General features: G+C 36.6%; 1 protein-coding gene across 5 annotated transcripts in view; it reads right to left on the minus strand.

The window, feature by feature from the left end:
* Positions 1-24,645, minus strand: part of FBXL17 (F-box and leucine rich repeat protein 17) — a 464,528-nt gene that overhangs the window by 212,588 nt on the left and 227,295 nt on the right. The window contains exon 7 of one of the 5 annotated variants that reach the window (XM_082376786.1): positions 1,105-24,256. The exons of the other annotated variants lie outside the window; for them this stretch is intronic. Within the exon in view, the coding sequence (XP_082232912.1) occupies positions 24,187-24,256 (70 nt within the window). The 3' untranslated portion in view covers positions 1,105-24,186. Of the gene's footprint in view, positions 1-1,104; positions 24,257-24,645 lie in introns of those variants that run through there. 5 annotated transcript variants of the gene reach the window in all.

Raw genomic sequence — 24,645 nt, forward strand, 5'->3', positions numbered from 1 at the left:
TTCATTCTCTTAACTGATAATCTGTAATCCAAAATTTTTCCATGTCTACAATGGTATGATAAGTCATAACCATAAAAATGCAACCATTTTCTCAGTTACCTTATGGAGAGTAGGTTACGACTGGTATGGGCTTACTGCTTGTATTGCAATATATTAATGTTTTAGAAGAGTGTTCATCTGTGGATAATCTATATTAGAGACTAATTTAACAATCCTAATTATCTCAAGGACGCTAGCATTTTAGCTAATACACTATTCATAGCATGATTTTTATAGCCATATCCACCACTAGCATCCTAAATGCAATCACTAAAGGAAAAATTAATTATTTACATATCAGAATATTGTTTGCATATCATAAATCCTTGTAAAGTTTTTTAAGGTATCTTCGATTTCTAGATTTTCTTTAGCAAGAAAACAGTTCATTCAATGAAGCCATCATTTTGAGCAACCAGAAATTATTTTTCAACTTTTTATTATGAAAAATCTCAAATAAGTAAAAAAAAATGGAGGAAATGGTATAATGAACATTCATGTATGCACCCCACAGGTCAATGATGATCAACTCATGGCCAATCTTTTGTCATTTATGTGTTGACACTTCTCCCCATTCCCCTCCCCACTTTGAATTGCTTTCAGATAATCCCAGAAGTTATGTTATTAAATTTGTATGTCAAAATATATTTCTAATAGATTCTCAGATTTTAAATATTTACATAATGCAGGTTTTTCATGGGTTTTTTTTGGTGTCATTCTTCTATTTTATTTTATTTTTAAAATTTTTTAAACTTTTTATTTTATATTGGAGTACAGTTGATTAACAATGTTGTGTTAGTTTCAGGTGTACAGCAAAGTGATTCAGTTATACATAAACGTGTATCTATTCTTTTTCAAATTCTTTTCATGGTTTTATTAACCTGTTTATACTTTATTAGGAGTCTGGTTTTTTTTTAACATCTTTATTGGAGTATAATTGCTTTAAAATGGTGTTTACTTTCTGCTTTATAACAAAGTGAATCAACTATACATATACATATATCCCCATATGTCCTCCCTCTTGCGTCTCCCTCCCTCCCACCCTCTCTATCCCACCCCTCTAGGTGGTCACAGAGCACTGACCTGATCTCCCTGTGCTATGCGGCTGCTTCCCACTAGCTATCTATTTTACATTTGGTAGTGTATATATGTCCATGCCACTCTCTCACTTCATCCCAGCTTACCCTTCCCCCTCCCCCATCCTCAAGTCCATTCTCTACGTCTGCGTCTTTATTCCTGTCCTGCCCCTAGGTTCTTCAGAACATTTTTTTTTTTTTTTTAGATTCCATATATATGTGTTAGCATACTGTATCTGTTTTTCTCTTTCTGACTTACTTCACTCTGTATGACAGACTCTAGGTCCATCCACCTACGAGTCTGGTTGTATTATACAAAACTAAAATATGCTTTAAAAGGACACTTAGGAGGCTCTTCTTGATAATTTATAATATTAACAGTAGTTTTAACACAGCTAAAGTAAGTTTTTATTCCTGGCTTCTTCAGGTACCTTCTGGCAGTCTCTGATTACCAAATTTTTATTCTGTTATTAAGAATAAAAATTAGAAATGAAAGGCAAGTTATAATGTCATAGTTTTAATCAATCACTAGAGCTTAATTTTTCTTCCTTTCTTTGCTTTCAAGGCGAAAATACTCATAAGAAGATCAATTCATTCTTGGAATTTAGATGTACTAAGACAAATTTAGACATTTCACTACAAATACAGATGGAGCTGTAAACATAAAAGATCAGAACAACAGAATTCCATAGCAAAAATCTGTGGTAAATTACCACAGATTTCAGAAGGAAGACATTTTGGGGGGAGAGAAAACACTGAATGTCTACACTGCTCTCCAGCTTAAAGAATTTGTTCTCCAAGTCTTTGATGTGAATTTCGGAGAGCTACCGAATAAAGGGGTAAGGCTATGTCATTTTTACATCAGCCACTTGTTTCTGGGCATGCTAGGAGGAGAGGCATTCAAGAACCTCTTCAGAACTTTGCTTTCAAAGTTTAATTATGAATGGAATAGCATAGCAGGAAGACAGAGAAATTCAATGTGTGTACATAGACCTCTGTCCACAGGCCAAGATTTTATTTCCAAAAGGACACAGGGCCTTCTCATTGAACAATGCCATGGTTAGCTCATCATACCGACACAGGGCTTGTGCCAGGACATTTAAGGCTTTCGATGTTCCACTATTCATTACTCCCTGATGCTTGCCAAGGACCAGACTGAGCCCATTCAGTATAAACTTAGTGCTGGGCCCAATCAAAGCACTTCAAGGAAAACATGAACAAGTGTTTTGTATGCAGAATCCAGCCGCTGGCAGTGTCTATTAATGTAACACTGTTCCCAGCTAATTCTCATTTAAAAAATGGCTTTTGAACTAAATTGAGTTACCTCTCTGCTGTATTTTAACATTAACTGACACAAAAAGAAGAAAATGTTATAATTAGTCATTTTAAAATATACTTCGTGATAGTAATTTTCCAAGCAATCTTCTCCCACGCTTTAAAATGGCACATGGGCAGGGAAACTGGACAAGTACCAACTTTTAATCATCATCTATTGCTTTTATTTTAATTAATAAAAAATTTTCAAAACCACTAAAAATATAGAATTGAATGTACAAAGGATGCCACTTCAGTTGGGAGAAATGGTAAGGATATACTTTACAAAAATTTCAAAATAGACATCACAGAGGCGAAAAACCCTTGAGAAAAGGGTGACAGAGACCCATGTGAATGGGTTCACCAGTTCCCAGGGCACGCGCACTCCAGGGCTGGGGCGCTCATTCAATGTGGAATGCGAGCGGCTGGGGCTCAAGTGAGATGAGTTGAACCAGTCTCGGCAGCTTGTCCTCAAGGAATGAGGATTAAATACAGCTTTCTTCCCTCAGTCCCCAGAATGGGTGGCCATTACAAACTACACGGTTTCTGTCTCCAAACAGTGAGATTCATGAAAATGAAATATGGAGAGATACAGGGGGCATCAGAGAAGCTGATTCCCCCCCCCAAAACAGACTCCTAAGTGTCATTGTATCGATACTATTTTTAAATACTAAAATTTTTAGTGCCAAATCAGTCTCAAATTAGGAAAATAATTTATTACAAGTTTTAATTTCCATTTGGTAGCTTTATTTCCAGCAAATTTTTAGAACGGAGGAAACAAAAATCAAGAGTGTGGTGATTAAAGAGATGGAATGTTGAATCAGACAGAGCTGAGTTCTAATCCTGATTTCACCACTAACTGGGATCTTGGACAAACTATTTAATCTCTCTTAGTCACAGTTTCCTTATTTGTAAAATGGAAATAATGCCTACATTGTCGCTTTGAATTTGGAGTGTGGGTGGTGATGGGATATCTTTTCCAACACCATCTTTCAGCTTAGTCCACCCTGTTGATCAGAAACACTCCGGTCCAAAGCTACTGTCTTACTGCTGGCCCTCATTATGGCTTTGCTCTTGTTTATGTTCACCACTGTACTTATGGTACCAACAACAAAAAACACAAGACAAAAAGCCTTCATAGGAAGACACTTCTGCAAACACAGCACAGTGTGTTGTAATTTTCCCCATGTGTCAGTAATGCTTGACTGTCTAAAGAATTCCTGGCAGAAGAAATATTTAAATCACATCATTTATAAGATTGGAAATCTTATGACAAAGCAGTTTTCTCATGATTTTTTTTTCTGCTAATAACATTTACTATTCTAAACACTGTAAAGTCAGAGTCGAGAGACTAAATAAAAGAATGTTGGCTAGTAGGAAAAGGTAAATATGTGATAAATACCACAAAGAAGCCAATCAGGGGGGAAGAAAGGATATTTGCCATCAGAATTACTGGGTACTTTGCAAATATGCATAACACCTTGTGAAAGTGTGGAACTACTTATTTTTTCTGTCTTTAAAGGTTTTATTTTATGTGAGCCAGTTAATCTGTCCTTACTCTGCAGTTAAGCTGTCCTTACTCTGCTTAAAATCATCAGCTGTGAATTCACTTGGATAGAATTTAGAAAGCAATCAGAGCAAAAAAGACCCATTTCATCAGCTTTATACAATTATGCAGAAGGTAACCTGTATTCAGTAATTCAATTTCTAAAACTTCAGAAAACTTCCTGCAACTTACGATTTTAAAGCTGCAGCCATTTTGCTTTCAAGGGGCATGAAGAACTTTCAAATTCAAACAGCGTTCCTTAGAAAAATGCACAAGGCAGGACATTGCCTCTGCTTCAAAAACAGTACATTTGTTGTTTTTGTCATTGTTGTTTAAATGATCATTTGGTCAGTTTGAATCCTATCATCTAATATTTTCAACATAAACTTGCAGTATAAAACACTAGTAATCTAATTAAAGAAAAAATAAAATATAGCATTGGTCAGCAGAGGTTTGTGAGCACTAAAAGTAAAGAAAATGTGAGAGAAGATTAATTTTGAGCTTTTATGTCATGTCATGTATCTTACCAAGAAATCTCACACTCTTGTAGTAAAACTTTTTATTTTTCAAGTGTTTCAGGGAAAATAAGATATTTTCTCTTTCATTTACCACAATGCTTATATCTCTTTCACTTTGATGGAAGAGATATTTTGGAAGCTAGTAGGTCTCTTATTTTATAGTTAAAAGGATAATAGGTCTCTTCTAAAAGGATAGTGGTCTCCTCTGCAGTTTTTGTATTGACTCTATTTAGTTTACTTCTCAAAAAGTTTCCTTTTTTTAAAAAAATTTTATTTATTTATTTATTTATTTATTTATGGCTGTGTTGGGTCTTCGTTTCTATGCGAGGGCTTTCTCTAGTTGCGGCAAGCGGGGGTCACCCTTCATCGCGGTGCGCGGGCCTCTCACTATCGCGGCCTCTCTTGTTGCGGAGCACAGGCTCCAGACGCGCAGGCTCAGTAGTTGTGGCTCACGGGCCCAGATGTTCTACGGCATGTGGGATCTTCCCAGACCAGGGCTCGAACCCGTGTCCCCTGCATTGGCAGGCGGATTCTCAACCACTGCACCACCAGGGAAGCCCCCAAAAGTTTCCTTTAATTCACCCTTTTTCTCCAGTTCACAACCAAGTTGCTCTTATGCTTTTTATTGATTTTCCCTTTTTATTCCCCTCAAGTTGCCATCCTCTTCCTGCTTCCATGGAGCAAACTGTGCCAGACACTATGTCTTATGCTGGACCTTCTCAAATTTCCTTCATCAATTTTATTCTCTCCCTCAGCCAAATATTAATTTTACACGTAATTACATTTCTAAATATTATTTTCATTAGAAAGTTTACCTACAATAAAAATAAAGAAATTAATCAAGACTTCTCCTGAATTTATAGAGGATCACACTAAGATATAGGCTCAAAATGTACAGTTCAACCAACCATACTTATTGAGTGTCTCCTACAGGACATATCTCTGTGCATACCTGATGACGAAGGACAAAAGCTTAAGATATAGCCTCTGTCCTCCGAGAAGCTTCTTACTTTAGCTGGGTGAGTAAGACTAACACATATGAAAATGTTAAAAACAGATACAAAGAGTAAAGGATGCATTCACTGAATGTAAAACATTTTTCAGAGTTTTGGGACAAAGCAAGTGTCACAAAACAACATGTATAGGATGGTCCTATTTCTATTAAAAATATATTAAAAATGACTAGAAAGATACATACAGAGAACTCTGGGGAATACAAAGAATTTTACCTTTTTCTTCACACAGTTTGGACATGCTTTTTTTTTTAAAGTATGAATTGCTTAAGTATGAATTAACAAAGAACTAACAATAAATAAAATGGATTCAGATGGGTGAAGGCTTCTTGGAAAAGGCAGAAAGAACTGGTGTGAACCTTGAAGAACAGGCAGAGAAAGCACACAGCACTGTGGAAGAAAAGTTGTTAGCACTTAGAAGAAAAGATGTAATTTGGCTTCAGGAGATGATTCAGGTAAAGCTGTAGTAGAAAAGTCTGGCTGTTGTAAACTGGTGAAGGCTTTGACGTAATGTAGTTATTAAGCCATTAGAACTTGGAATATGTTTCTCAAAGTTGCTTGTAACTATAAAGAAGGTAAAGGATAAAACACAGCTTTCTCTGGGTACATAACCAAGTTACAAACACAGATAGGAAAAATGTGGGGAAAAATTTTAAATGCTAGAAAAGAAAGAGAGCTACATTTAACTCTTAACAATCTGTATATGTAGATTATCTGCTTCATTTCTTATCCTAGACAACTTATAAGATTCTTCCCAAAAGGAATAGGACAGGAGAGCTCTGCTTTCAACATTTTTGCTGATATAACTATTCTAAAGTTAAATAACAACTACAAAGACAAGAAAGAAACATAAAGCTTTTGTAGAGTTTATATTCTATTAGAAAAAAGGTCATTAAAGCAAAAAACTTAGTATCTCTCCCTATTTATTTACTTAAGAATATGCATCAAAAAGAGAATAAAAGTGATGGTGACAGAGAAGGGACAGGAAGAAGTCTGATGCTTTACAATTTGCAAATTAATTTTACATATTATTTTATTGGACGACTGCCAGAAAGTGAGGGATTAATCCTATTTGAAATGGTGGAAAACTGAGGCTCCCAGAGGTGGAGTGACTGATTTACTCAAGGTCACTCAAGCAGTAAGTAAGAAGCTGGGCCTGAAAGCCAATTCTTCTAAGTTGAGGACTCTTTCTACTACACCACTTCTACCAACGCCACCACAGTACACACCAGGGGAAAACGGAGACTGCAGAATAACAAAGCAGGGCAGGATTCTACTTCTCGTAAATATGAAAATAAAATACAACTTAAAAGACAGACAATAACAGGTGTTGACAAAAATGTGGAGAAACTGGAGGCCTCATACACTGCTGGTGGGACTATCAAATGGTACAGCCACTTTGGAAAAGAGTCTAGAGTTCCTCAAAATATTATACCTAAAGTTACTATATGACCCAGCCATTCCACTTCCAGATAGACAAACAGGTAAATAGATAGATGGAGAGAAAGAAAGGGGATATATATATAACCTCCAAGGGAAGTGAAAACACATGCCCACATAACAACTTGTACACAAATGTTCATAACAGCATTATTCATGTTAGCCAAGAAGTAGAAACAACTCAAATGTCCATCAACTAATAAATGGATAGACAAAATGTGGTATATATCTATCCAATGGAATATTATTTGGCAGTAAAAAGAAATGAAGTACAAATAAATGCTACAACATGGAAGAAAACTGAAAACATTGTTTTAAGTGAAAGACACAAAAAGGCACATATATACTATTCCATTGATATGAAGTGTCCAGCATAGGCAAATCTGTAGACAGAAAGTAGACTGGTGGTTGCCAGGGGCTGGGGAAGGGGGTAATTGGAAGTGACTGCTATTGGTTACTTTCTGGGCTAAGGAAAATATGTGATAATTAGATTGGGGTGATGGTTGTACAATTCTATGAATACAGTAAATACCACCTGAAGATGGTGAATTTCATGGTATGTGACATATATCTCAACAAAGCTGCTATTTTTAAAGGAGGTGAAAAAATGGAAAGAAATAGAGACATTTAAAAATAGAAAATATTACAAAAATAAATTATATAGAATTTCTTTCCTAACAACCTCTGAATTTTAAACACAACTCTGAAAAGTATATTATTTGGTATCTTTTGTTAATTAAGTGAGATAAAGTTTTAAAACTACAATTAGGCATTGTTTTATAATTCAGTTTCTTCTGCAGCTTCAAAACGTCATTTCACTAGGCTCCTTTAAAACTTCATTCTTTTCACTCCACAAGTCTTAAAGACATGAGAAATTAAAAGGTGAATTACAGAATTCAAACTGTTTTTATGAAATGCTTCATTTGAATGGAACATGCAGAGAGAGATAAGGCAAAAGGTATTTTTAAAGGGACAAGTGACACATACATAAATAAAGTAAATACACCTCTCAGGAGTCATAAGGACTTTGACAGGTCAGGATGGGCACGCGTTTCCTTAGGGTTGATTCATGTAAGCCCGTCCCACGTCTTCTTTCTTGATCATCTCTCTCTGACATCATGTATCCTTCTAACGGATGTCTGCCAAAAACCACTCTTAGTTTGATTCTGTTTTTATTGAAATTGAATTAATTCTATCCCAGGCAAAAATTTTTTTCTAAGCCTTTATTTTTTCTTTGTTTTTCTAAAACTTGAAAATTTATACTATGAAATGTAAATAGCATTGTCCTGTTTCATTTGATTCAACACACGTGCTTACTCCTCATGAGATGTATGGTGCAGAGTTAAGAGCGGAACAGCGGAGCCAGACTTCCCGAGTTCTAATCCTGGCTCTGCAATTTATTAGCTATAGTTCTATGAACCCAAGGTAAGTCACTTGACCTCTCTGGGGTCAGGTTCCTCATCTTAAAATAGGAAAATAATCATAACTTCCTTGCAAGCTTGTGTGAGGCGAGGGTTAAATGAGTTAACATATGTAAAGCACTTTGATCAGTGCTGTGTACATAATACAACATAAGCACAGCCTAAGTGTTAGCTAATTCCTTGGTAATGAAAACAAGGACCATCTGAGCGCCTTCCTTTATTTGCAGCTTGCACTAGGGTCAGCCTTAACCCATCTGGGCTTCCAGGCTCACAGAGCACAGCATAAGCAGCAGGACGGCTGCCTCTGTTCCCTAGCCTGGCACTCCACGGAAAACACCCTGTGGGTCCATATCAGAGAGAAGAAGGGGTGTTGGGACCATCACTCCTGAGAGATAATAATACGCACCAAAGACAATCCTGTCCATAAAGGAGTTATTTTAATTCCCAATGTTCCTTTTTACTATCTACTTATTGCCTCCATTTTCTATCCTGTTCCTGATTTATAAGAGCCCTTTCTAAGTATTTCTTTCTCCCTCTAAAATTACACATGGCTGTCAGTCATTCATTGCTGTACTACTTAAGAAAGGTCACTTGGAACGGAAAGGAGGAATCAATCTTAAAGAAAATGACCTAGAATCTTGAGTATGTTCTTCCAAAAAAAATGCAATGAAAATTTTTGTAGTCCTTATGGTGATAAAATAATAATATGTGTTCATTATATTCATAATGCTGATATCCAGATTACTGCCTCCTTGCCTGCAATAGGATGGTCTTAGTTTTCTGAATAGAAAGAAATGGAAAAGACAATGGACTAGAAAAAGAATTTAACAGTTTTTTTCAGACCTGGTCCAGGTTCTGAAACAGAACAAGCTTTGTGAAAGTACTCAACACCTTGGAACTCCATTCCTTAGCTGCCGTTTAGTGCAGCAACATGGGGTTATATGTGGACCAAGACAGATCATCAAGGGAGGACATTCCCTGCTCTTCTTTTTAGTTCCTGCATATAATCCAGCAGCAAATGCTTTTGGCTCTAGCCTTAAACTATATACTAATCTCCACTTCTGTCATGCAGGTCCATACCACAATCATATCTTACTTATTAAGCTGTTATAATACTGCCTAACTAATTTCTCTGCTTCCATCCTTCCCCTGGTACTGTCTATTCACTACTCATCAGGCAGCATGATCATTTTTAGCCATAAATGGGATCATGTCATTCTCTCACTCAAAACCTTCCAATAGCTTTTCACCATATGTAAAAGTCCAGACCCCTTCACATGACCTACAAGGCCCCACATAATCTGCCTGCTGCCGTGCACTCCGACCTTATTTTCCTATCCCTCCTTCCTTCACTGACTTTTGCTCTGGCTATACTGCCCTCTCTTCTGTTTCTCAAACCCACCAATGTAGTTCTGCTTCAAGGACTTTGTACTTGCTATTTCCTCAGTGATTCACACAGCTCACTCCTTGACTTCACTCAAGTCTCTGCTCCAGTGCCAGCCCTCCCATGAGGCAGACCTTCACTAACCTGTAGAAAACTGCAAACAATAATCCCCAGGCACATATCCTACTCCCTATATCCACTTAAGCTGTTATACTTTTCTTACCACTATCGGAAGAATATTTTCACTTGTTTATTATCCGTCCCTCCTACTGGAATGTAACTCCCCAAAGGCAGGGTCTATTTTGTTCACTGCTGTAACTCCAGTGCCAAGAATAGAGATCAGCAAGTAGTCGTTGCATAAATAAATAATCAGGTGAACTTCAGTGAAAGTGCTTAGAAAACTATGAAATATTATGAGCTCTTCGGATACAGGAATCACCTTCGTACCCTTAGGGCTGAGCACCTAGTAAGTTTGAAGAATGAATTCATAAACGAATGCACCGAGTTAAGTTTGAAGGATGGATAGATGGATTCATGAATGAATGAAGTTGTTGTGCTTAAGGATAATCAGGTTAGGCTAGGTCTATATATTTGAGTAAAGTTATGAGTAACTATTACTAAACATCTTTAAATTTTCCTTTGGCTTTTCTATTGTAAAAAAACTTTTTGTTAACCCTCTCCATTTTTTTTTAGCACTAAGTAGAACACCCCTTAGATATCCTGGGTTTGTGTTCTTACCTAAAACAAGACAAACAGGGGGAAAGCATCCCATTAGATCATGTTCCCCAGTAGGCCAAAAGATTCACACCCTTGGACAAAGACCTACTGGGAAATTAAAAAGGTAGAGTAGGCAGGGAAATACCTGGGCTTTGCAAAAGGAAAGACAAGGAGTGATGGAGAGAATGGAATACTGGCCACTGCTCCCCTCCCAGGATTCCCAAACACGCAGTCCTATGAGCTTTCATTATTTTATTGCATGTGCTTAATATAAACAATGTATAGCAATACAAAAGCAATACATGATTAAGATGTTTTGTGATCTTTTTTGATAGTAATACTACATTTTATTTGAATCACTTTTCACACATCAAATACATCAAGTCCAAAGAAGGTGAGGGGGGAATGGGCAGAGGTGGGAGGTAGAATATATTCACTCTGTTAAAATCAGAGAAATAATTTCTTTTCTTTATAATGTCTGTCATTAGAAGTCTGTCATATAACAGAGTCAAATGCCTTTATTCTCGTCTAGCTTAAGGGTCAATAAAGTGATTAACACCACAGTTTATCGGCACTAAGGTGTGCTTATTGTTCCTCACCCGAGTCCTGGATGGGACGGGTGCACCCTAGCTCGCTCTGGCTCCTGGACCAGCCAGGCAAAGCTCTCAGTGCTCTGTCAGCCTTCGTCCTCACTCATCTGCTTTCAACTGTGTATGAGAAAACGTACTGGATTCAAGAACACCCGAGCAGAACCTGAAGCATAATTCTGAATTAATCTCTTTTAAGATCCTCTCTTCAAGTTTAATTTGAAACAAATTCTTCAGTAATGCAAGCTATTTATTTATAATAACACTTGAAACTGACTAAAATATGTACTTCCAAATATAGAATTTCTCATATTTCTTGCCTGGATATTAATAGATATAATTACAGTGCATTATAGCTATGCCATTCAAAAAAGACAACGAAACGAATTAATACATGTATCATAAACAAACTTGCCACTTGACTGTGGGATTAGATTTTAATTAATGGGCCCTTTCTCAAGTTTGTAAATAAAGTTTACTGCTTGAAAGCAGTTTCCTATTTACAGTCCTAATTTCCACAAAGAGGAAAAAAAGGCTTTTAAATGATTTCAATTTTCAAATGCTGAGTAATGTAGAATTTTTTCAAAGTATTCCTTATTTTAATACTTAAGAATTTGTTATTTTTGATGAGAATCATCATTTGTCAATCCTACTGCAGTATGTTTTCTTTCCTTGTAGTATATTGGCATGCTTTAAAAAAAAAAAAAAAAGCAGATTTGTGCCTGAAAAATATCACACTATCATTTGCTGTACCTTAATTTTTTTAAGGAAAGAAGCCCCACACACCTAATTAGGATGGCATTTTATGTGCTTCCTTGTTTCTAATTAGTAGTTCAAATAAAATATCCTAATATGAGTAGTTATTAAACCTGGGTTCTAAGTCTCCTTCTCCCTCTTGCCAATACACTGAAGAGTCCGTATTACCAGCACCAAGTCTCTTTCATCAGGCCAATGGCAACAAGAAATCTTCAACAAGTGTTGGCCTGACCCCTTTTCTTTTTCTACAGATCCAGCTGAGCATCAAAAACTGCTTGAAATTCAGCAATCACATTTCTCACTGTTCCAGAATGACCTATTTCGCACTAGAATGAACCAGTGAATTCATACATATAAATAACTATCTGCAGACGCTGCTTTTAAAAATATGAACAGGAATGAGCAAAAAAAAAAAGGAGGGGGAGCTGTAGTTAAAAATGAAGATTTGATTGAATTGGTATTCTTCAACTGTCTGATATGACAATTAGAAACAAAGCAGATCTACATAACTTAGCTATCAATGCTACATTTAAAGTCTTAGAAATTGTCAATAAATAATATTCATGAGAGTACAAGCTAAATTAACTTTCTTAAAACATCTATCATATTTTTCTTGTGTGTTTATTTAAGCTATCTTTTCTAGATACCTAAGAAAAAATATGTTAACATACTTCTAAGCAGACTATGTCTATAAATTAGTTGCAATATTCTTCATCCATAAGCATTTATTGAACACTATTGTGTACAAGATCTAATGATATGCTACATCCTGCAAACACAGTGTTCTAAGACCTTCTGATCTCTCAGAAAGATCTTTCCCACTTTTATAATCTTTCAGTGTATACGATTGTACATTCCAGCTTTTCCCACTAGAATATGGGATCATGCTTTATTCATTTCTATATTCCCAGTGACTAACAAAATCCTATCGCATAATGAAGTTTCAATGACTATTTGCCAAATGGATCGATTACTTAGTCCCAGTCCTTGAGAAGCTTACGGAAGTTCAGGCAGTGGCCACACAGAACCCACTACATCGCTCACATTAGAGCTCTGTGTCATAAAGCTAGGGCCCTATGGCATACCCTGAACTGACCAAAAGATTCCGACTTCAGGCTCTGATTAAATGACCGAGAATCTTAATTAAATCAAGAGTTAAAGATTTTTTAATATGAAACAACAAAATTTCAGTGGATTCTGGAACTTCTGCTTCCAGCCATGATGAGAACAGGAACCAGATTCTCCCTCCTACCTCAGAAAATCACTAAGCTAGACAACATATTAAAAAACTGGTATTCAGACACTGACAACAGACAATGCAGGACAGTGATCTCTGACAGCAGGGAAACAAACAAGTGAGCCCTACACATCAAACACTCACTGCTCAGAGCACTTCCAGATCACAGCATGGGAAAGGAGACCCCAAACAGAGCACAACAGTCTTGCTTAGTTCACGAGACAGAGTTCAGAGTTCTAGAACACCAAGGTGGCTAGAATCTGCTGCACAGAGTACCAGAAAGGAGGGAGCTACACAGAAAGAGCAAGTGAGTGAGCTGTGCAGATACGCACAGGAGTCCAGTAGAGTCTTGGGCTGAATACTGGTCTGGTTCTGCATAAAAGAAAACTACTGAGGCTAGAGAAAGAATCATCATTCAGGAGTAAGTGGAACAATGTCTGGAGCTCACAAAGGCCTGGAAATACCTTGATTTCCATGAGCCAGGATACGAAGACCTGCTAATCCACAGGGCATCAACTCAAGGCCTCAGAAGGACAATGCCCCACTAGTGTGGCCAAATTAGCCCTCGACTAAAAGCTGTTCTGGATCCACCTAACAAAGCTTAAAAGCAAGCTTTAGATGATCAAACTGTGTCCAAGTAACTTAACTGCATCCCAGAACAAAGTCCAGACATATTTAAAGGGATATAAAAAAAATCAGCACCCAACAACCTAATATTCACAATGTCTGGCATCCAATCAAAATGAACAGTCATGAAAAGGAGGAGGAAAGTATATCCAACAACAAGGAGAAAAACCAATCAATAAAAATAGATAAAGAAATGGCATAGATGATAGGATTAGTGAACAAGGATGTTTAAGCAGGTATTATAAATACACTGCTGCTCAAACCGAAGGAGGAGGAGGGACTTCCCCGGTGGTCCAGTGGTTAAGACTCTGCCTTCCAATGCAGGAGGCGCGGGTTTCGATCCCTGGTTGGGGAACTAAGATCCCCGTGCAGTCAAAACATAAAAAAAAAAAAAAGAAGGAGGAGAGCGGTGACCAAGTCTGTGGAGCCGCCCCAGGAGCTGGAGCTGTCATACCCCCTGCTCTTCCACTTCCCGTTGCAAAATAAAGGCCGTAAAAAAAAAAAAAAAGAAGGAGAAGGAAAGCATGAGCATGATCAAGAGAGAACTGGAAGATATAAAAAGACCCAAATCAAACTTCTAGAGATGAAATGGTATGCTGATACGCTTGATGGTCAAAATATTCTACATTTAACAAATATTACATTTTCATAAACCTTGAACTTCTTTCTCCGATTTCCTCTGATATTTAAACTTTAAAATAGGGGTAAAGTGGGAGTAGGTAATTATATCACACTTCATTGGTTCCAAACTTTTTCTTAATCTGCCATTCATAGTCCTAATCTCTCTAATACTTCTCATCATTCTACCCCCATTTACAGATAGAAAGTTACTCCTCTAAAATTACACAGCAGACAGTGATCCGGTTGAATGTAATCTAGATTTTGTCAATACCTCACCCTATTTTTCCTCATACTTTCACTCTTATCTAGACTTCTCTCCTCCAGACGTATCAGTGTTGTAGAAAAAGTGTGGGCAAGACATCAGGAGACACCAGCTCCCATCTGGGCTCTGCGCCTCTGCGTGAAAACCTCAAGGGCATGTGGCTAATGCGGCTGGATCTCAGTCTCTTTATCTTTTAAATTAACGAGTAGATCATTTTAATCTTAGTGGGCAATTTGTAAACACTTTTTAGCCATTGAGCTCTTTAAGCACAATAAGCAGGATAGACATATGCTATGCTGCTCCTGGAGTGAGTGTATACGTGTACACTAGGAGGGGAGAACAGGATAAGGGATGAAACAATCCCCCTTTCACATATTCCATCCCTTCTGGTTCTGGATATCTAGTTTAAAATCTACTGGGTTATCTCCACCAGGCACCTCCAATGATAGACTTATTCACTCGTTTATTTACAAGTATTTATTGACTCACCTGCTATATGTCAGATATACGCATGAGGTACTGGGGACATAACGGTCGATATGAGAGTATGTCTGCAATCTAGAAGGTTGTAGACGAATGAGGAGCTCTATAAGGAAAGATGAGGGAGGGGAACCACACACTATCTTTCATTAGAGTACTTGTAACCTAGTGCATTAGTATCAAACATGAATTTATGCTGATACACTCTGATAGACAGAAAAATATTACTGCATTGCCCTAATCCAGGTCCTACATATAGGCTAGTTTACTGCTAATAAAGTTAGAAGTTTAGTAAAGAATATTTGTTACTAATAGTCATGGTAATTTTAAAATGACTAAAGTGAACATAGAACAAAGTCAATAACCATTGCAGGTAATATAAAATGTGTCGGGAAATTCTATTTTCTTAAATTTTGCTTTCAATATATCAAAGATGGGATGAATTATGAATGGGGGTAATATATGTGAATCAATCCAATAAGGTAAATGAGAAATACTGGCAAGTGGAAAGAAAAAAGTACTTCTGAGATGTCTTTCTCAGAGGCGGGAATACTACTGAAGGACTCTCATGACAGACACCGAGACAGCATCAAAAACTGACGAGTCTCTGAGAAATGTCGCCTTAAAAAGTACACTCCTCCCATTAAGATGATCCAATTCGAGGGATGCCTATTTTAGAAATCCTCCTTTCTTGGAGGAAAGGAAGACCTGGAAAGTCTGTCCCCAGAATTTGTACACAACATGTGCTTCTGCCTCCTTGAAGTAATAATCTGTGAACATCATACCTGAAATAGCCATCCTAGGAATGGAGCTGTGAAAGCTATTCTTTACAAAATTGGTTTTTCAAAAGAAAGAGTAAAACAGAATTAAGGCATAAATAATTAAGAAATATACACTTTGATTTCTTTTATTTTTTGGAACTTTTACAAATAGAAGAAAATTTTAATTATTAATTTTATGAGTCATTTGAACAACAATCCTTTATATATCTTTTTCAGTTATAGAACTGTGGCAATATCTGTTTATATTACACAGCAGGCTGTATATGAAAGTCATAAAGCTAATCTTGGTTGCCATTATCTGTAATAAACAGAAAACACCCTGCAGGAGTTTATACACCATTTTGTGAATATAACATGTACAGATTTTTACATACGCCAATTCCTAGAACTTATTTACGGATTTATTGTGCATAGTGACAATTTGTTTACTCCTAAAGTACTTTTGATTTGTTAGTATCTTGGTGAACACATTTCATTCCATTCCCAAAAGTTGTCGCCTCTGGCTTCCAAATTACTATAAATTCAATATGACATCAAGCATAAATCATCATTTATATTAATTGAGTGTTATTGTTATTGAAAGACAACTAGGTACACATCACTAAATGTCTGACTGAAACAAATTAGGCAAGAAAATAACTTTATAGCCAATAATAAGAAATAAAGTTGTTGTATGTTCAGTTGCCCCACATTCTTTGTTTGTGATGGTGTAGGATACTAAGTGACTTTTATATTCTTATCTGTGGCCATTTGTTTTTCAAACTGTGTATATCAGAAAGACATTCAAATGGGCAAAATTTACCCTGATACTGAATGAAGCACACAAATGCTTGGCACATTGCAAAATGTTTCAAGCTTGGTTGGCTTTTCAATGCCTGAAAAGGGAGTTAGAGATAGGCCACTGAATGCTAATCACACTGTTGCATCTACTCACCACATTTAAATTCTTAGGGTGAACACATTTATCACTGACTTGTGATGCTACATGATTTTTAAATATTGCTCTCAAGCTGCTGGATAGAATTTCATGTCCTAAGTCCAGAAAACCAAGGTAAATGACAAACATGTTGCAGATTTCTTTTCTTACCCAGAATATTAACAGGGTGCCTCTAATCCTATACAGAAATAGTCCAAAAAGCACAGCCATGCATTCTTTTGAGTGTATACAAGAGCATAATCTCCAAGCAATTTTTTAAACAAATGCATCAATCACCTGACAATTGGGCAAATTCAAGACATATTAGAAAAAGCTGAGGGATAACTGGGAAATATACGTCCAGGTACAATAACCTGACAGAACAGTAAGTGCTCAAGTTACTCAAACAAAAATGTGTGTCCCTTCCAATTACGCATGGTAAAATCAGTTAAGTTCTTCCTAGAGGGAAGAAACAAAAACAAAAACAGAAGAAGCATGGGTTTTATTCATTGACTATGAAACCTAAGTTAGTTTTTAAAATGTGAAAATTTAGTGTGTATGTTGAAAAATAAATTTATAGTAAGCTAAAAAATTGTTTTCGTTTAAAATGCACATACTATCATACACATAAACATTAGTCCTTAACTTCTAGAACTGGCCTCATTTTTAGACTCATTTCTAAGTAAACGCCATACCTATGGGGGGGACTGGGGCAAACTGGAAAGCACAGGTCCATCCAGAGATGGTAGTCAATATTCATCTCAAGCTGCTGAGGGAGAAGTGGGAATGCAGACATCTCCCAATTTTTAGAAAAAAAGAAAAGAAAAGAAAATCTCCCAATTTTTAAATTTTTGCACCTAATTCAAAGTTGAAAAGTTATTTCTCTGAGGAGTTCTACAATATGGCCCACATGTATAGACCATGTCCGTAATGAGCAGCTGAGCAAGATGAAAAGGAGTAATTAGAGCTATCAGTGATAGAGAAGGCCCCAAGACAGCCTCTCATCTGGCCCCCTGCCTTCAGACGGGGAAGATATTCATCAAGTTTAAAAACTGAAGCAGCCAAGTCTCAAAGAGATTAAAATGAACTTGTTCACAGTCACACTAAAATTAAATAACAAAACACAGGTTGATCACCTTCCACAACTATTTTTTGTTTGTTTTTAAGCTAAAAAACCATTGGCTTAGATATTTTACCGAGTAATTACTGGCTTGAAAAACGACAAAAAGATATACAGTGACAGAAATTTTGAAGTGAATATGCCAGTGAACAAAATCTCCTTAGAAAGAATGTAGTAAACCAGAAAGATAATAGAAAGAAATGAGAGAAGTCCTAAAGTCACGGAAGCATATAATACAGAATACAGGAAGGCCTTCGGCCTGACATCAGTGAAATGACCCCAGAAGGGAGGTCTAGGAGAAGGACCGGGAAGCAAAAGAGGAAGTGAGTGCAGAACCAGGTCAGGTGATGAGAGATTAACAATAATTCACAGCGGGGTAAAGAATATCATCAATCCAAACTGAACAACTAAAAATAGTAAGAAAGGTTAAGATAGAGAATAATGGGATGAAAAATGCATGATACGTTTTTCAAGAAAAAGTCATGGGCACAAAAAAATCTCATCATTCTAAAAAGTAGCAGAGGTAGATTCCCTACAAGAATGAACACCCAGGTTTTCAATTCCCAGTGTGGCCAACAACCCTGAATCCTTAGCTTCAAGGCTGGCAAGGCTGGAAAGCCTGGGATGATGATTCTCTGTACTTTGTCAGGTAAGGGACCCTGCAACCCCAAAGAGGGAAGGGATACATACAAAAATAATGAAGTGGATCAAAACAATGATTTGTATACTTTTGCTAGGGTTAGGAATGTTCTGTTTGATATTTAGGGTGTTTGAAACATTTAAGAGAATCTGACACATTAGGAAATCTGACATTTTAGGCTTGTGCTTTTTATTTAAAATATTTAAAAGAAGTTGACTAATAGTAAACTTGAGATTTGAATTTAAGCTATTTGAAGATAGTCTGATTGACTAAGTTTACACACCTCATTTGAAAACTGATTGACTAATACACACATTAGGTTTCCAGTTTGTAAGTTGCGTTTAAGTGCTCAGGAAGGTTTCTGTAAGGTTATCTTGCTAAAGGTTAAAGTGCTTGGATAAATTAAGTATATTGGGTGTTATCATTTGAAATGCCTACAGGAATTTAACTAATCAAGTTTGAAAATGGTGTGAAATGTTTAGGAGAATTTAGGCTGTCAAAATTATGAGCTAATTGACAATTAATCAAGGAACAAATGAAAGTGAGTGTTTAAATATTACTAACTTTAAAAATGAGATTTTAAAATTACTAACTTTAAAAATGATATTTGTAAATTGAGCTTAAAGGTTTATAAAAACTTGGCTTTAAGATTGGAAACTTTAAAAAACTGAGTATTAATTAAAAACACAAGGAAATGTGAGTATTTCTTTCAAATATAAAAGACCCTCGAAGATTAAATGTCCAACGACTCTATGGAGATGACATTAACTTCTCCAATCAAGAGGTTTTTTTGTTTTTTTTTTTTTTGCAATACCTTGAGATATTAATAGGTATTCCAGGAAGAAAAGGGGTCTGTAGATGAAAAAGAGAAAAGCTTGGGAAGGAGCTATTAGCTACACACCCCTCTTGGAAATTTCTAGTGTATGTACATTATTAAAGGTTTTGAGAAGCCCTGCAATAAAGAAACGTTCCATTTTTGTGGGGTTTTTTTGAATACAGGAGTTTATTTAATGCTTATTAACATCTGCAGAATTGCAGAAGGTGCTCCATAGAACAGTTTGGGAAACCCCACATTAAATAGTTGTGGAAAACTCCCTCAAGGATTCTTCTTTGTCAGAATGCTGGCAGCAGAAGGAACGAAAAATCAGTTATGCAGGATCCGTTTCCATTATTTGATAGTATCACCCAACAGCTGGCAGGTAGGCTGCCTTAATGAAATGGGATAGTTCTGTCTCAGGAGATGTTCGTGTATTCTCAGAGTTCAAAACCACTGTTTATGCTTCGCTGAGTATTACACTTGAGACTCTTCTTGTCTCTAGTCCCCATTCATATATACACGATTTTCACTATGATCTACATCCTGATGGCTCCAAAATCTTTATCTCCAGTCCTGATTTCCATCTTCAGATTCAGACCAAACTTTCTAGGTACCTAAGGATTATCTCTGCTTGGGTGACCATGATAACTTCAAAATCAACATGTCCAAAACTGAGTTCATTCTTTTCCACCTAAAATCTGTTTATACTCCAATTTTCTACAATTTAGTAACAGCATTCTGCCTACCCAGATGCCCAAGCCAAACACTAAAGTAAATTCTAGAGTCCCTCAGCTCCTTCAACCTTTATATCACTAAGACCTATACACATCCTGAATGACTCAAGTTTATCCTTTCCTTTGCATTCTGCTTTTCACTACTGATGTTCAGGATGTCAAAATTGTTTTCCCTGGACCACTGCAATCGTCTTCTATCAGGTTGCCCTGCTTCTCATCTCCCTCTAATCCACTGTATGTGGCTGTTTTTTTGTTTTTAGTATAAACCATTCAATGCCTTCCTATCATCTATAATGACAATTTCCTAAATTCTTAGTGTGATGTCCATGGTCCCTTATGCTCTGGCTCCTATTTATCTCTCTAAACCCCTCTCTCACTATGGCCTCCACACTTACCCTGTGTTTTAGGCACTTCTAACTTCTTGCACTTCCTAGGAGAGGCCATGACCCTTCAAATCTCTCCATCTTTACACATGTGGTTTTCTCGATCTGAAATGTCTTTACTATTCTCTTCTTCCAAAAAACTCCTAACTCATCCATTAAGATTCAAGTGAAATGTTACCTCCTCTCGGGAGCCTCCCCTGTTCTTTGCATACTTCCCTTTCTGTGCTGATTCACTGTACTTTATTCATATATACAAAAGGCACTCACCAAATTGCTGCAATTATTTGCTTTATATAGCTACCTTGCCCACTAAGACTGAGGTGGCATGCATTATTTTCCAGGTTTTAAAAAATTTTTTAACTCTCTAATACTGTACCTAAATTGAGTTAATACTTCTGAAAAATAAGTTTTTAAAATCCTAAGCTTGTAATTTGACCATTTCCTTCCTCGCCTTATTCTAACCCTCTTAGAAACTCCAGCAGAAATGCCTATCTCACATCCTTGCCTATTCCCTCAATTTTTTTTTCCAACTGTAAACAATACCCCCTTCTATCTTCCACAACTAAAGCACAAAATATACTGAAGTTTCAAATATCTTAATTTTAATATAGGCCTCTCCTGGTCACAAATCCATGTGCCTGAAGGATGTGAGGATCTGAAGGGCCAGGGCTGATTGTGCTGACAGCATCAGAGACCTCAGTCTCTCTTCCTCTAAGTTGAAAATTGATTCAATTCAACAAATATTTACTGAGCAACCACTAGAGTAAAAGTCACCCTGCTGGGAGAGATGCAGCCCCACTAGGAAGATACCAGTTTTCCCCTACCTGGCAAAAACTACTCATGAAAACTAGTCTTCCATTCATTTGGACCTTATTTAAACACTCTAGGACTTACAGTACAATTTACTATCTACAAGAAACCTTTCCTAATCACTTTCTGTGATTTGGTCTTTGTGTTTAAATATAACTTAGGCATTTGGTTAGAACACAGTATATAAGGTTTTACTGATTAATATCTTTCCTTCTACTTGTTCCTCAACTTCTCCATGGCTCCATGTTTTCCCTTGCCTTGGGAGCAGAGCACTGCTTTCTGTTTTATTTCTGTTGTTGTTGATAGAACCTAGTGCAGTGCTCTGCATACGATACAAACTATAAAAACACATGGTTTCTAAAAGGCAATATTCCAAGAGTATGATTTTCCTGATCCACGTGTTAATATCTTTCATCTAACAATTCATTAAATCAGTGCACTTTTTGTAATCAACTTACTAGAAAGTCAGGCTCAGATAAAAGCAAAAGAGGATGTCAGTACCTCATTAAAAATACAAATAAATGTTAGAGAATGTGTTATTCCTATAGCCTCTTACCACTCTTGGTAAGTGCCCAGGGCGAGGACTGCACAGGGTCAGATGGGCAGCTCCCACCTGACCCTGGCGTGGATAATCATGTCCTGAGGTTGTGCAAGGGGAATGCCACTAGTCCCAAATCAACAAGCTCATTCTATTCATAGCCTGGAATAAATTAGGCACTTCAGGGAATGGAAACTGCTATTCTCCCCAGGAGGAACCAGGGCTATATGAGCAGGTCAGAGTACCTGCCTTGGGCATGTCAGGTGCCCAGCCAGCTGTGAAGTTCTTCCTAGCCTTGCTCAGTTGGAAGCATCATAATAGGGCCCATTGTTAACACTTAGAAAATCAGGAGCCTCAACTTTAGAAAGAATGTATTTCCCATCTCTCCAAGACTCAATGAAGAAAGTTCTGGAATGTAGACCTTTAGAATCAATGAAATTGTAGCATTCATATTTCTGTCAGAAAATTAAATGAATACATCTAATATTCTAATGAGGAGTTGGCTGTATAGTAACTTCTTACATGAATTACACACTTTGCAGAAGTTTCTATGTAATGAGAATACAAGTCAGCATGGTCTACGCATTTGAGATCTATTTACCCTCCCTACATGGTAACAATAACTACTCCTGATCATTTCTCTATGTTTTCAAATAACTCCGGAGAACAAGATTTAATAAAAATTAACCTGTGATTGGATTTCCATGGTATACAACTTGACGAAATTCAGAAGGTGGTCCACAAATAGTGGTGAGCTGCCCACTGGCTCTAGGCACTGCTTGATCAGGCCCTGGCACTAGCCTTGCTTCATATTGTGCATTCACCATTGAGCTGCTGTAGCGTTAACATATGCTGCATTGGTGCAATTAGCATTGCCTTTACAATTAACATTCATCTACACTTCATCCCATTCCAGAAAGTAGGTGCTAGGTGAAGGGAAATTTACTTGAGAGCTGCATCTTCACTTCACTATGAGGAATACAAACTCCCTGTGGAAAAGAGGAGGACAGAAAATTTCCCTCTTCCAGCTCCTTAGCCTTTTGGAACAAAGAGGTCAGTCCACAGGCTAAATAAAACTAGTTTAAATCAGGTAACAAACCACAACTTATCCAAATTTGATGAAAAAGGTGGCTTATATCAAGATGGAAGTTCTATGAACAATTCCCTTGTGTTTAATCTCACCTTCTCTTAGATGGTGTTTCAGATTTAACCACTGCTATAATAACTAAGGTATCTTATGGAAGAGAAAAAAAAGTCATTTTAACCGCCATGAAACAGGTAAAAGAGGAACTCTGTGAACTGAATGTGTATATGTATGTCATTAATAATTATAACCATTAGGTTCCTATATCATGGAGTAAAAAAACTTACTAGTTTATTGTCTGATCCAAAAGTTTCACTGATGTATCTTTAGCGCCTAAAACAGTGCCTGGCAGTATAGCAGGCACTCAAATATTGACGGATCAGTTGATTGACTGACAGAATGAATGAGTCTATCCTTTTCACCATATTTATTATTTCTTTATATTAGTCAAAAGCTCAAAAGAATAAACGGATTTCAGATTTAATCCATCACCATTAAAGAATTTCTAAATAAATAGGCTACACTATTAAGAAAATCTTACTGTTTTTTGGCAATGAAATATATAAAATATATAAAATGATGATTGACATATATCTACACTCCCCCCACATACAAAAAGGATTGGAAAAGAAATATTTCTAAGTTTTACAGGATGATCTTATGCATATTTTAATACAGCTGTTCATTATACAAAAGACATAGACTACATAAATCTAATGGATAGAAAAACGTGGTTACAATTTAAACGTTTTCTTCATCTTATTTTTAAAGATATTGAAAAGTGACACTTCATTACTCTGTATTTTTATATTCCAACCTAAACATTTTACATTTTATTTGGTAACTAATACTCTAATTCCATGCACTGGAAGAGGGTGGAATCAAATTAGTAAATACTAAAACATCTTTGAAGAGCAATAAAATATTATTCTCTAAATTGTAAGTCAAATTTTGAAAGTATATTGGGCCCTCAGAAAAAAAACAGCAACAATAGCAATAGCAAACTCTTATAAAGGGCTTATTATGTACCAGGTAGGTACTATCTATAATATATACAGATAATTTTATATAATTTGTATAACTTCTAAAATAAAATACCAACTAATATATATACATACATATATATACATACACACACAAATACATATATATTTGATCCTCATAAAAATCCTATGAGATAGATACCATCATTTCCATTTCAAACATGAGGATACTGAGGCACACAGAGGTTAAATAATTTATTTAGCAAATAAATTATTATTAGTCATTTAGCAAAAAAAAAAAGAAGAAGAAGAAGACTTCAGGGAATTCCCTGGCGGTCCAGTGGTTAGGACTCTGTGCTTCCACTGCAGGGGGCACAGGTTCGATCCCTGGTTGGGGAACTAAAATCCCGCATGCTGTGCAGCACGGCCAAAAAAAAAAAAAAAAACAAGTCACATAGCTAGTAAGTAACAAAGCCAGTATTCAAATTCAGACAGTCTGGCTCTTGAGGTCGTGGTCTTAATCACTATATTTCACAGAGAAATGGATTTTAATTTTTTGTGAAAGCATCATAAATTAAGTACATTGTTAGAAAATGTAAAGATAAGTACATGCAGTTTCTTCTAATAAATCTACTCATGGAAATGCAAATCAAAACTACAATGAGGTATCACCTCACACCAGTCAGAATGCCCATCATCAAAAAATCTACAAACCATAAATGCTGGAGAGGGTGTGGAGAAAAGGGAACCCTCTTGCACTGTTGGTGGGAATGTAAATTGATACAGCCACTATGGAGAACAGT

The sequence above is a fragment of the Balaenoptera borealis genome (assembly GCF_965194805.1).
Source record: "Balaenoptera borealis genome assembly, chromosome: 2".
In the NCBI taxonomy this organism is placed as follows: Eukaryota; Metazoa; Chordata; class Mammalia; order Artiodactyla; family Balaenopteridae; genus Balaenoptera; species Balaenoptera borealis.